This window comes from Esox lucius, chromosome 13, assembly GCF_011004845.1.
Source record: "Esox lucius isolate fEsoLuc1 chromosome 13, fEsoLuc1.pri, whole genome shotgun sequence".
Taxonomy (NCBI): Eukaryota; Metazoa; Chordata; class Actinopteri; order Esociformes; family Esocidae; genus Esox; species Esox lucius.
Genome location: NC_047581.1, coordinates 27,106,302 through 27,118,811, shown reverse-complemented (window position 1 = coordinate 27,118,811; position 12,510 = coordinate 27,106,302). Strand labels below are relative to the sequence as shown.

Genomic DNA, 12,510 nt, shown 5'->3' with positions numbered 1-12,510 from the left:
TAAAAGTACATTGTGGAAACATTAAGATTACCATGTGTGAGTAAAAGGACTGAACTATACATGTGTTACTTACATGTAAGGTTGCCTCTGGAAATGGCTCACTTTTCTTCACTGATGTAACTGCAGATGAACATGACAACCTTATAATGCCATTTTGTCTAAATACTATTAGCGCAATGAAATGCGGGCACTTACATACAAAACATGCTGAAATTTGTACACGTTTTTTCGCATTTCACCCGATCCCACCAATCATTTCTTCTATTAAGAGTTTTACAAACGCTTCGAATATAGCCTGTATTTCGTTTAGGCTTTCTATGGGAGGTCGTTTTGAGAAACGTGTAAAAATCTCATCAGGACTAGGTGACGTTCGTGAACATATTTGCTTCAATTAACCCAACAAAAATATATTGTTTATATTTAGCCAATGTTTATAAAAGTCAGCTTATCGTAAGCCAACATGAAATAGACCTTTATTTTATTTTTTATTTATTTTTATAGTTCCCTATGGAAGAAATGATTAGTGTAAGAACCGAAAGAGACCCCTCTCCAATTGTCCCGCAGGTTTTATGGGGATTATGACATACCATTTCAGTCGCGTTTTGCCTTCAAAATAAAGGTTTCCAATTAAAAGCGGCAAACGGATACAAAAAGTGGAATTACTTTTGGATGGTGTTGTTAGTTGGGGAGGTTTCCTGTCCCCGGGTTTTCGTCTGTGTGCAGTATACTGTTACTGAAATCTGGGAACCATGCTTCTGGGCTGATAATCCTATAAAAGTTAGAATATTGCTAGTGACATTGGAATATTGTACACCGGATGTTATGCCTCTTTTCTACCAGAAAGACGATTTTTTTATATTCACTTCCATCTTGTACTTAATATGAAATGATAGAACATCATTCCGACCTTGTTTCATTTAGCCCATTGGTTCCCAAAATGTTTCAGTCACCGTACCACCAAGTGAATTTTGTTCTGTTCTGTGTTCCTCTGAAGTACCTATCATGGGCATTTTATAATTAAGCCTATGGTATCTCAAGTACCTCTGTCGATAGACCGAAATACCAGGGTACTCATTTTTGGAAAACCCTGATCAAGTTCAACTACAGATTCTGCTGTTTGTATCCCTAACATCACTTTGAGGTACTTCTATTCTGAACGTGAAACACAAAATTCACTTTATTTAGATTTATCCCTATTGTGGCTTGCTTCACGTAGCTACTGAGCGACATAGCTACGTTGGCTGTTTGAAGTTCTTTCGGTTACATTGTGTGAATGAAGGTAAGTAGCTACCCTAGGTTAGCTGTAGGCTCTGATATATCGGGTATGTTAAAAAGACATTTCATACTCGTGGACATTATTTGGTTTTCTTGAACATACGTTTTCTTCATAAATCCAATAGTACTACATTTGAAACGTGCGACCATGTACAGTGTAGCCTGCAGTAGTCCACCTTTGCACCTCTACGTGTTCTTTTATATAGGAGTAATCGAAGAGTTTGGAGACTATTAACTATAGTCAACAATTAACGTAGAAGTTCTACATGTAGCTCGAATTGTCAATACTAATTTCACATTATGGGGTTATTAGTTAGTCTGGAGAAACATCCTGCCACAGACTCAAGTATGAATTACTACGGGCAAATAATTATTGGCAGGTCGTTAACGGAGGTGCTTTTTAATATACAATGCTCAAAAAAGTTAAGGGAACACGTAATCGTCACAGTATGACACCAAGTCAGTTAAAGTTCAGGGATATCTGTCCAGTTAGGAAGCATAGCCGATTGTGAATCAATGTTTTGGTGCAAGGAGCATGGAGGACACACCAGGAGATGGGCCATTACATAAGGAGTGCTGGACTGTTTTTTTACTATTTTTCACGTGAAGACCTCAAACTATGAAATTACACATGCAATCATATAGTAAACCAAAAAAGACACCCAGGTGACTACCTCATGAAGCTTGTTAAGAGAATGCAAAGGGTGGGTACTCTGAAGAATCTACAGTATGAAATGTATTTTAGCACTTTTTTGGTTACACATAATTCTATTTCTGTCATTTCATAGTTTTGATATTGTGGCTATTATTTTACAGTGTGGAAAATAGTAAAAATAGTGAAGTACCTTTAAATGAGTCAGTATGTCCAAACTTTTGACTGGGACTGGATATATATATAAAATATCTTTCCTCATAAAAAGAGGGAAGAGAAAACGTCACTCAGGACCAATCAAATGTATTTTGCCATGTCTGTTTTACATATTTTTCTATACCAGCGTGAAGGTGGTTTTGAACAGGGTTACACTTGTATGCTGGTGTTATGTATAAAATTGTACAGTCCCCTTTTAACTTTAATATACTATGTTGTATTTTAGTGGATATAGACAAAGGGTTTGTGAGGTATAATGTTAAATTAAAATGATGTAACTACTATTTATAGTTGCAGGTCGGATGGAGGCCCCTCTGAACCCCCGTGAGTCTGGACGATTTGTGGCGGAACACAGTCAGGATGTGTTTGTGGAGGAGGAGGGCATGCAGAGGCTGGCTGAGATGCTATTTGCCCTGAGGAAGAGTGAGGAGCTCACAGCAAGTGGGTGGAAGAAGGCCAACCCCTTGGCGCCTTCCCCTACATCCGACCAGGCACTGAATTGGGTATTTGTGGTCGACACAATGAACTTCTCCTTCTGGCCCGATCAGGAAGACCAGCAGTGTGAGGTGACCTACCGCATGGTCACCTACCGTGGTTACATGACCCTCTGTGCTGCAATCACTAGAGCAATGGAAGAGGGTGAGCGCTACAGTCTTATCTGTTCCATGTGGGGCTGCCTGTCCTCCCACACTGCTCGGCACTGATTGCCTGTACATTCATGCACATGTTCAGTGGTTTTAACTCTGCACTGCTTTCATTTGTAGAATGCATGTATGAACAAATGATGAAAGTAAATAACATTCTTGCCCATAAAAATAACTGTTCAGTTTCTCAGCACATATTTCAGTAGCATTTCTAATGACCTACACTATATAAGCCAGGCTAAATTAAGATACCTCCTACAGGTATTCCCATCACCGAACCGTCCTATTTCTCCCAGATGAGTGTTGAGGAGTTGGGCCACGTCTTGCGCTCTGACAACGACACACCCATGCCAATGCTTGAGGAGCGTCACCGTGTCCTTACAGAGGGGGGGCATGTGCTCCTACAGAACGGAGGAAGCTTCCGGAGTTTCATAAGCCCAGCTGGGAGTGACGCGCAGAAGATGGTGGAGCTCATTGTGGAAAAGCTGCCCTCATACAGGGATGAGGCCACTTACAAGGTCAGACACAAAACACAAACTACCCATTTGGCTTAACAAATGAGCCCCAGCTGCTGTTGGATTAATACAGAATTGGTCTCCTGGGGAAGGAGGAGAGGAAAACGTTTTTCAAATACAAAAATACCGTATGCTACACATGCATAACCATACTAATGATATACAGTGACATGCAGGCATTCTACACGGTTCTACGTTTAGTCTAGGTGACAATGGGGAAGTGTAGTCCCAGAGGTCCCCCTTCTGTCCAGAAATAGTATTGCAGTCCCATCTTTTTAGCTCTTGAGGTGATTAGGCTCCAACCATGAATCGTGAAATTAATGAATGGCAGATGAATCGCCATTGTCTATGTACATAAATGGTGAATGTGTATTTGTCTGTGGTTGTGTAAGCATTCTCTGTGTGAGAGTGTCTATTGTTAATGGAACTGTCTCAATTGTTTACCTTAGGGCAAGAGGATCTCTTTCTACAAGCGAGCTCAGATTCTAGTGGCAGATTTCTGGGGCATCATGGAAGCCAGGGGAGAGGGGGACATCCCAAACCTGGACTTCCTCACCATGTTTGCTGACTACAGAGTACCACAGGCTCTAGTCCATCTGGGGGCATTACGCTACTCAAACACTCTGATGGAGACCTTGAGGAACGGTTAGTCTTTTCTCCCCTCTACATGTGTGTCTGTGTGTTAGCTGCTTAAACTTTTCCTTTCTCTTTCAGGTGAGTTGCTCAGTTCAGGTGACCGAAGAGAGGTAGAGATTCGTGGCTGCTCTATCTGGTGTGTGGAGAGGATCAACCACCACCTTTGCAGTCTGGTTAGAGAGCGAGATGGCCAAAGCTGCAATATCAACTCTGCTGTCATTGACTTCTTTCTGTGGCCTTATGCCAAGCAGCACCATAAAGAGATGGCCCACATTCCCATACATCACACACGCTGCATATATTACTGACAGGGCTACACAGAGAAACTGTTGACCATTTTAATAATTAAAGAACAATGACATCAACATTTTGTTTTGTCCTTAACCTGAAAATCTGTTTAGCATTTTTTTCCTGCTAGATTACTTTAATTAATTCCACATATTTATGTGCACAGATTAATAGGGAAAAAATATATTTGGAAGCATTGAATTAATCTGCAGCAGCTCGGCCACGCCATCGCGTGGTGCTGTTGCAGTGGACTGGGCCTTTTACCATGGTGTGTTTTCATCGACAGAAAGCGCGTGCTTTCTTTGACTTATCGCTGGTATCCATAGCAACTCTCGAGAGACAACTAAACGGTTAGAAGTCGATCTGGAAAAACAGTTGCTTAAGAAGTGGTTAACTTTTCTTTTTTAAATAAACAATGCACTTAAACTTAGATTCGTCCGAAATGAAAGAACCGTGTTTGGCGAAGTGGTCAACTCAAGCAGACTGTTTCCAAACATGCCTTCATAAGGTAAAGATCGTTTTTGAGTGAAATTTTATATTAAATCTAGCTAGACACACTAGACACTTGTTTTATCCAGTATCGGCGTCACCGGCGTTCGGTTATGGGAGAGGTGTGTGTTCGTGTTGCCGTTCGGGTTAGACCGCTGCTTCCTAAAGAAGTGCTCCACAACCATCAGGTGTGTGTGCGCGTGGTGAATGATGGCGCACAGGTGATTCTGGGTAGCGATCGAACCTTTTGTTTTGATCACGCATTTGGACCGACCGCATCGCAGGCTCAGGTTTACGAGTCCTGTGTCAAACCCCTGGTTGCATCACTCGTTGACGGCTACAATGCTACGGTTTTCGCATACGGACAAACTGGGTCTGGGAAGACGTACACTCTCGGTGGGGGACATATCGGTAAGTTAAATAAATGCGCTTAACTTTACTAATTGACCGGAGGATAACAAGAGCATTGAGAGGCTTTCTGATACGAATATTACAATAATATTGAGCAGGAAAGATTTGCGGCAAATGCAAAACAAAAAACAAAACTGTGTTTTCACTTAAGAAGTTGCTCTCTTATCCTTGTTAGTGTCTTTGCCAGAGGAGAAGAGTGGGATTATTGGTCAGGTTGCAACAGATCTGTTTGTTCTTCTGGGAGAGAGAAGTGCTGAGAACATCAGGGCTGTAACTGAGGTGAGGGTGTCCTATTTGGAGCTCTACCGGGAGGAACTTAGGGACCTGCTGGAACTCCACACTGCACACAAGGAGCTGCATATCAGAGAGGATGACAGAGGCAACACTGGTAATGCTCTGTCACTGCTAGATTGTGTGCGGGTGTGTTTTGGGGTGACAGGGTTGCAATGTGGATAGATGTCCTGATGGGGTCTGACGTGTGTGTGTGTGTTTCAGTGGTAGTGGGAGCCAAAGAAGCTGTGACAACCTCAGCTGAGGAGTTGCTGAGCGTCCTGCAGGCTGGCAACGCCCTGCGGCACACTGGCCCCACACAGATGAACGAGCGCTCCAGCCGCTCTCACGCTATCGTCACATTGCAGCTGACGCAGCATCACCCCGACAACGGCTCCCTGCGCTGCTCTAAACTCCACGTGGTGGACCTGGCTGGGTCAGAGCGGGCCGCACGCACCGGAAACACGGGCATGCGCCTCAAGGACTCCGTCCACATCAACACCGGCCTGCTGGCCCTTGGCAACGTTATCCGGGCACTCTCCGACCCCAGTCGCCGCAACCACGTCCCGTATCGCGACGCTAAGATCACGCGCCTCCTCCGGGACTCGCTGGGTGGCTCCGCCCACACTCTGATGCTGGCCTGTGTCAGCCCTTCCCACAACAGTGTCACAGAGACGCTAAGCGTGCTTCAGTTTGCCTCTCGGGCGCGCCATGTGAAGAACAGGCCTGGGTTGTGTCCTGCCAGGGTGTGTCAGGGCTGGGACCCTGGAGACGCTCGCCTTGGGGAGCTGGAGCAGGAGGTCCAGACTCTGAGGGAGGCTCTTCGAGAGAGAGGAAAGACAGTGGAAAGGGTCGCTGTGACGGACTGCTCCAAACAGGTCACTCGGAAAGTGTGTGACAACAGGGAGTTAGACTCTGTGGAGGAACTCCAGTATCGCCGCCTTGCGCAGGAAGCTGCCTTACTATTGGAGGAGCTCCAGAGTTCCAGCCTGAATGCTGCTCTGCAGCGGCGCTTACAGGACTGGCTGGAGAGACATGAGCAGCTCAGCCGCTCCAGCCACACTCACCGTCAGCGACCTGTGGAGGATGCTAGCGACAGGCCTCACCACATCACCATCCTCCAGCTCCGACGAGAGCTCAAGAAGTGCCAGGTAGTGTGGAGTGTGCCGTTTCTCGGCTTAGTTTGCTCTGTGTCATCTGTTGGAAAACCGTGTTCTACACACTGTCTTTTCACCTCTACCTCCCTCTAACAGGATGCCCTGGCTGTAGACAAGCAGGAGATTGACCGGATGGAAGCTGGGCTGCAGCACTTGCAGAAGCAGGCACAGGCAATGCTACAGGAGAGACAGACACTCCTTCAGTCCTTAGAGGATGAGAGGGAGCACAGGCGCATACAGGTATTTGCAGAGAGTGACCGTGAGGCCGGGCCGCGCCAGAGGATAACCAGACATTCAGAAATGGGGGGGGGGGGTGGATGGAATGGCGCGTCTCCACATTGGTTGATGACTGACGTTTTCGCTTCGCTGTGCAGAACGAGCATCTGGTGGAACAGCAGCTGTTAATCGATCGTCTCCGCGGTGACCTCCTGACCTTCAGGTTGGGACCCTCAGGACCCTTGCTGGAAACCAGGGTTTCTGGGAAGTCGGCGAGGAGACCTCACAGCGTTCCCCTGATCAGCCAGGGGCAAGACCATGGTAGTACGAGGAAGGTACGTGTGCATGTGTGTTGGGAGTGCGTTCGTTTGTCTGTGTGACCGAGGTTGAGATTTGTGTCTTGCAATGCAGATCCACACCAGTCCTCCAGCCTGCTCACTGGAAAGGGTGATGGCTGCTTTTAAGACCCGCAACCAGTTGCTGTTGGCTCAGATAGAGGAGAGAGATGAGGTCATCTGTCCCCAACGAGCACAGGAAGAAGAGAACGGAGAGCAAAGGGGATCCAGGTGGTAAAGGCCGATATAATACTCTAGTTGATGAACAGTTGACATGTTTTTGACTTCCGGGCGCATTCTTTAATCAGATGGATATTTTGCAGGCACCCAATGAACCGCACATGGACAAGCAGACAGGAGCCAGCTGGTTTGGGCCAGAACTGGGGACAAAACACAAGTTTGGATCAGTTCCCTCAACCGTCAGATTTCCCTACAGGTAAATCCAGTGTAGTAAGAGACGGCAGTCTCAGCCAGCAGTATTACACGTCATGCCGGTTCCATTGCCAAAACTGGCCTGTGCCTCCAGCAGGGCGCATGGAGCACCGAGAGGGGCAGACTCCGATGGGGAATCTGCAGTGCCAAAGGCAGGTGGAGGCACCGTGCAGGACCAGCCTGCAGACGCATGGGACCCAGGTCATTGCTAACAATGCGACACTCCAAGAGCATTTGAGCATTCATAAAGCATATTTGAAGCACTCATTGAGTATTCATCGAGAATTTATATCGCAGCAATATACGGCATTCATTCATTTCGGCAGCACTCATAGCATTCAATGGTGTGTCAGTGCTCATCACTGTGATCTTTACATTCTGCTAAATTGGCCATCGCTACATACACGATGCCTCTGGTAGCTTTTCAGCAAACCAAATAGTGGGCCTGACATTTTCTTTTTACTATGGCATGTGCTTTTATTTAAAGAACACTAATCCTATAAACAGCATGCTTAAGGTTCTAATGATTGTGTTGCAGGAACCTAGAACTGACAAAGTGACGGTCTTTCATAACGGAGCCTGTAAAGACTCAGAAGAAAAGGTGAAATATGTTTAGATTCTGTATTTTCATCAAAAATAAATGGCCCTGTTGGCCGCCTCCAAAATGTTCTGGAACCTCTGTTGCTGGGGCATGTTTGCGCAACGATTCTACAACATAAATATAAACGTTATTAAACAATCAGCATTCTGGGATGTGAGTGGGGTCAGTAGCCTGCCACAAGCTGCACAACAGCTGCAATACATCCTGGTTATTGTAATTCACATTCAGGGAACAATGCATAGTTTGCCTTGATTACTTCCACACTACACATGAGCAAATCTGGCCCGATTCTGGCATGATCAGTACCACCAGGTGTACATAAAATACATATTACTAGATCAATATGAATGGGTTTAATTCAATGATTAGATGTGAGAGGTTATTTGATGGATAAAGCCTATGGACATGGCAAAACTCATTTAGTGGATTTAAGCCATAAATGCATTTGTAAGTGTTAACTAGTGTATGGTGCCTAGCTATCTGAGAGACGTGTGTGGCTGGAGCAAGAGGAGGAGCGTGCTCTGCAGAGGAGGAGTTGCCTGCAGGAGCTGGAGGAGGAGCTGAGGCACAGGGAGGAGGTGCTGCAGCATCGAGAGGCCTGTTTCCAGGAGAGAAACCAGCTGCAGATCAAGAGGCTTCGCTCCAGCCAGGTGAAAACAGCCGTGCCTGGAAATCTAAAGCATTTCGGAAACTGGGAAAACCAGCACGTCCTGCAGTCTGACGTGTGTGTGCTCCTCAGGCTCTCAGTCAGGACCTGGTGCAAGTGTCTTCTCGCCTGGGAGCGTTGGATCAGGAGCTGGAGGAAAGGAAAGCCATAGATGGGGCACCGTGCTCCTCGGCAGTGAGGCAGTGTGAGGTGTCTGTGGAGGAGCTGCTGAAGGAGAGGGAAAGCCTTTGTCATCGGAGGGACACACTGGACAAGCAGTTGAGGGACGGCAGGCTGCTCAGGCCAGAGGTCAGGCCCTCCTCATTCCCCACCTCCCTTCAGCCGGATGTCACTCTGACTGCAGGGGGGGGGGCTGACGTGTGTGTGTGTGTGTGTGTGTGTGTGTGTGTGTGTGTGTGTGTGTGTGTGTGTGTGTGTGTGTGTGTGTGTGTGTGTGTGTGTGTGTGTGTGTGTGTGTGTGTGTGTGTGTGTAGGAGGAGCATGCTCTGCTGCATTTGGAGGAGGCCCTGGAAGCACTGGACGCTGCAGTAGAGTTTAAGAACCGCTCCATCCAGGAGAGACAGAGGGACCTCTTGGACACGTCCAACCCTGACGACGGCCATGACGTCACCAGAGCGCTGACGGAGCTGTCCTTTCCCGAGGCCTCAGCGCTGTTGATCAAGTACTTCAACAAGGTCAGCGTGCCGACACACATAGGGACCGAGTGGTTGACCGGTTTACCAGAGTTGTGCCAAGTTCATGCCAATCATCTTCAGTGGCTGTGACTAATCGGACGATGGATGGTCTGGCTAGCATAGCTTAGCATTAGCCTCCTTATAATCTGTCAGGAGTTCAAAGCGTTCCCCTTGGCCCATCCAGGTGGTGTGCCTCCGGGAGGCAGAGCACCGGCTGCGGCTACGCTGTGAGGAGCTCCAGCTGCAGAGTGGGGAGCAGGAGGCCATGATCGGGGAGCTGGAGGCAGCTATTCAGTGCCTCACCGCGGACACAGAGCGGCAGCTGACTGAGCAGCGTCGTGAGCACCAACACCGCATACAGCTACTACTGCAGCAGCTCCCAGGTCTGGAGGTTGATGTGGCACATTTCTCAGTGTTTTGTATTCCTGCTCCTTTCATGTGTTTTACTCTATTCTTGTTTCTCTTTCTCGCATCTCATTTTGTGTGTGTGTTTGTGTTCGTTCGTGTGCGTGTGCGTGCGTGTGTAGAAGGTAATTCGGGGGACAGTGATCAGGTAGTCCAGGCTAGGCTACAACAGCTGGAGAGAGACCTGTTCTTCTATAAAAGCTCCAGTCGTGAACTTAAGAGGAAGCTCCGACAGCTGATCACAGAATCCCTTCCCACCCAGGGTCCTGGCCTGGAGACCCGGGGCAACAAGGCCCCTGACAGAGCAGGGCAGGCCCCCGGCCTGGAGACCCGGGGCAACAAGGCCCCTGACAGAGCAGGGCAGGCCCCCGGCCTAGAGACCCGGGGCAACAAGGCCCCTGACAGAGCAGGGCAGGCCCCCGGCCTAGAGACCCGGGGCAACAAGGCCCCTGACAGAGCAGGGCAGGCCCCCGGCCTAGAGACCCGGGGCAACAAGGCCCCTGACAGAGCAGGGCAGGCCCCCGGCCTAGAGACCCGGGGCAACAAGGCCCCTGACAGAGCAGGGCAGGCCCCCGGCCTGGAGACCCGGGACAACAAGGCCCCTGACAGAGCAGAGGAGGCCCCCGGCATGGAGACCCGGGACCACAAGGCCCCTGACAGAGCAGGGGAGGCCCCCGGCCTAGAGACCCGGGACAACAAGGCCCCTGACAGAGCAGGGCAGGCCCCCGACAGAGCAGGGGAGGCCCCCAGCCTAGAGACCCGGGACAACAAGGCCCCTGACAGAGCAGGGGAGGCCCCCGGCCTGCGGGCTCCCAGAGGGGAGCTGACACGTCTGTCCCGTAAGGAACTGAGGCAGATCTCACCCTCTGAACTTCATAACACTAGGGGGCGCTCTGCATTGAAGGCTAGCAGAGGTTCCTTCCAGCAGGACTCGATCGAAATGCCCAGAAACACTGACTAGCTTCAAGCACTTACGGCTACTTCTTTCCTTCGTCCAAACCAATCTAGAAGAGGTCAGGTGAAAATAGGTATATAATATAGGTAAAATAGGACTGTTACTGTCACCAAAGCAGTAAGAGTAACATCAATTTGGACAGAATACAGTAAGTGAACCAGTTGAGACACATGGGTTCATCATTGCAGTGAACACCACTAACTGTAGACTTGATGGCTCTTCAAACTGCAAAGACTCATCAGCCAGATATCAGACAAGCATACAGCCAAACAATGATATCAAAGTCAAGTGTATGATCAAGTATGTCTTTATGAAATATTATATATATTTTTTTTTTGTTGGTCCAACCACTAAAGCAAGCCACAAATCCTGTAAGCAATAAAATGCACCCGTGATTCTCCTTGGACTTGTGGGTATAGTTTGGATGTTTTTGTGTTGCTAAAGTTGCAGACTTTCAATAGATTGATTGGATCCACCCTGTTCATTTGCATTGTTCCTTGTTTTATCTTGCAGACTATTGGTTAAAAGGTGCAATATGCTGTTCTTCCTGCTGTTCAATGGTTATGTTAATGACTGATGGCCCAGTATCCATTGATTACTGAAAACTGTCCTACACATTTATCATTTATACATGGCTCTTATCATATTCTCCAAAATGTTGTTCACAAAACACTTCAAGCTAGGGTGAATATTTTTCCTGTCACTTCGGTGCCAAAAATGGGAAATAAAGCTATGTTAGAAATGTAATAATAAATAATATAGTAATAATATAGTAAATCAAGAATCATTCCATTTCTGTTTTTTTACAAATACATAAACCATTTAATATATATTTATATATTTAGAATTTGATTGTTTTTGATGCATTGTTTATTACTGAACAAAAAACTATTAGCTTTACATACAAAAGCAGAAAATAAATATGTTAACAAATAAATACATGTTACAAGATAATACAATAGTTTGGTTTTCTTTTTCTGGTGTCAAATATATTAATTTGCATTCACAGAGAACCATCAATACTCAATGCAATAGATGTCAACACATTAATGAAACAACACTGGTAGAACTGAAGAGGTGTCCTACACAGGCAATGGTAAACAGGTGGTTCAAGAGATATATTCATTTACGATTATTCCTTAATCACACACAAATAAACCCCCACAAAAATCTCAGCTACTTCAAGGGAAAGTAATACACCCCTAACTGTTTGTTTCAGATTCACCTGTTTGGACTTCATTCCTATTTTGACTCTATGCAAATACAGACATTTCAGTGACCAGGCCTACCCCTCCTCCAAAAACAAAACATTAATAATTTGATTAAAAGAACATTAAATGCCAAAAGACTTTACAAGGTACTGGCAGAGAAAAGCAACACCATTTAAATAGTACGATGGCTCACTGATAGAAAAAGAAACAAGAGCATTGTGAAATAGTTAACTGTTGCTTTTTTAATTAATTTATATTCAGACAACTGTCACATCTATGCTCATATATGTTTCTTTCTATATACAGTATGATGAATATGTTTTAAGGATTACTTTTTCCTCTTTTGTTTACTTGTTAGAGTACAATTTACACAACAGTATACAGCTACATATTGAAGACAAAAACAAGGCAGAATATGGGAAATAAACATTGCCCATTCCTTAACTACTAACATGACTTCA

The 12,510-nt window shown here is 46.4% G+C and overlaps 2 protein-coding genes across 10 annotated transcripts; both read left to right on the top strand.

Annotated features, from left to right (window-relative positions):
• Window positions 1-809: 809 nt before the first annotated feature.
• Window positions 810-4,303, top strand: c13h9orf64 (chromosome 13 C9orf64 homolog). Of its 5 annotated transcripts, none has more exons than XM_010876780.4 (5): window positions 810-1,141; window positions 2,435-2,782; window positions 3,049-3,305; window positions 3,752-3,947; window positions 4,017-4,303. In XM_010876780.4, the coding sequence occupies exons 2-5, from the start codon at window positions 2,446-2,448 to the stop codon at window positions 4,244-4,246; spliced, it is 1,020 nt and encodes a 339-aa protein (XP_010875082.2). In that variant the 5' UTR covers window positions 810-1,141; window positions 2,435-2,445; the 3' UTR covers window positions 4,247-4,303. The 5 variants fall into 5 exon arrangements, with proteins under 5 accessions (XP_010875082.2, XP_010875084.2, XP_010875081.2 ...); XM_010876782.4 differs by having other exon boundaries at window positions 811-1,141; window positions 2,441-2,782; XM_010876779.5 differs by lacking the exon at window positions 810-1,141 and adding an exon at window positions 1,175-1,279.
• Window positions 4,304-4,399: 96 nt separating this feature from the next.
• On the top strand, window positions 4,400-11,893 carry LOC105014513 (kinesin-like protein KIF27). Of its 5 annotated transcripts, none has more exons than XM_029124391.2 (14): window positions 4,400-5,126; window positions 5,371-5,514; window positions 5,622-6,547; window positions 6,650-6,793; window positions 6,928-7,104; window positions 7,181-7,338; window positions 7,428-7,540; window positions 7,631-7,737; window positions 8,075-8,137; window positions 8,614-8,787; window positions 8,877-9,092; window positions 9,278-9,478; window positions 9,663-9,861; window positions 10,006-11,893. In XM_029124391.2, the coding sequence occupies exons 1-14, from the start codon at window positions 4,829-4,831 to the stop codon at window positions 10,842-10,844; spliced, it is 3,759 nt and encodes a 1,252-aa protein (XP_028980224.2). In that variant the 5' UTR covers window positions 4,400-4,828; the 3' UTR covers window positions 10,845-11,893. The 5 variants fall into 5 exon arrangements, with proteins under 5 accessions (XP_028980224.2, XP_028980222.2, XP_012992192.3 ...); XM_029124389.2 differs by having other exon boundaries at window positions 5,302-5,514; window positions 7,181-7,335; XM_013136738.4 differs by having other exon boundaries at window positions 5,302-5,514; window positions 7,634-7,737.
• The last annotated feature ends 617 nt before the right edge of the window (window positions 11,894-12,510 follow it).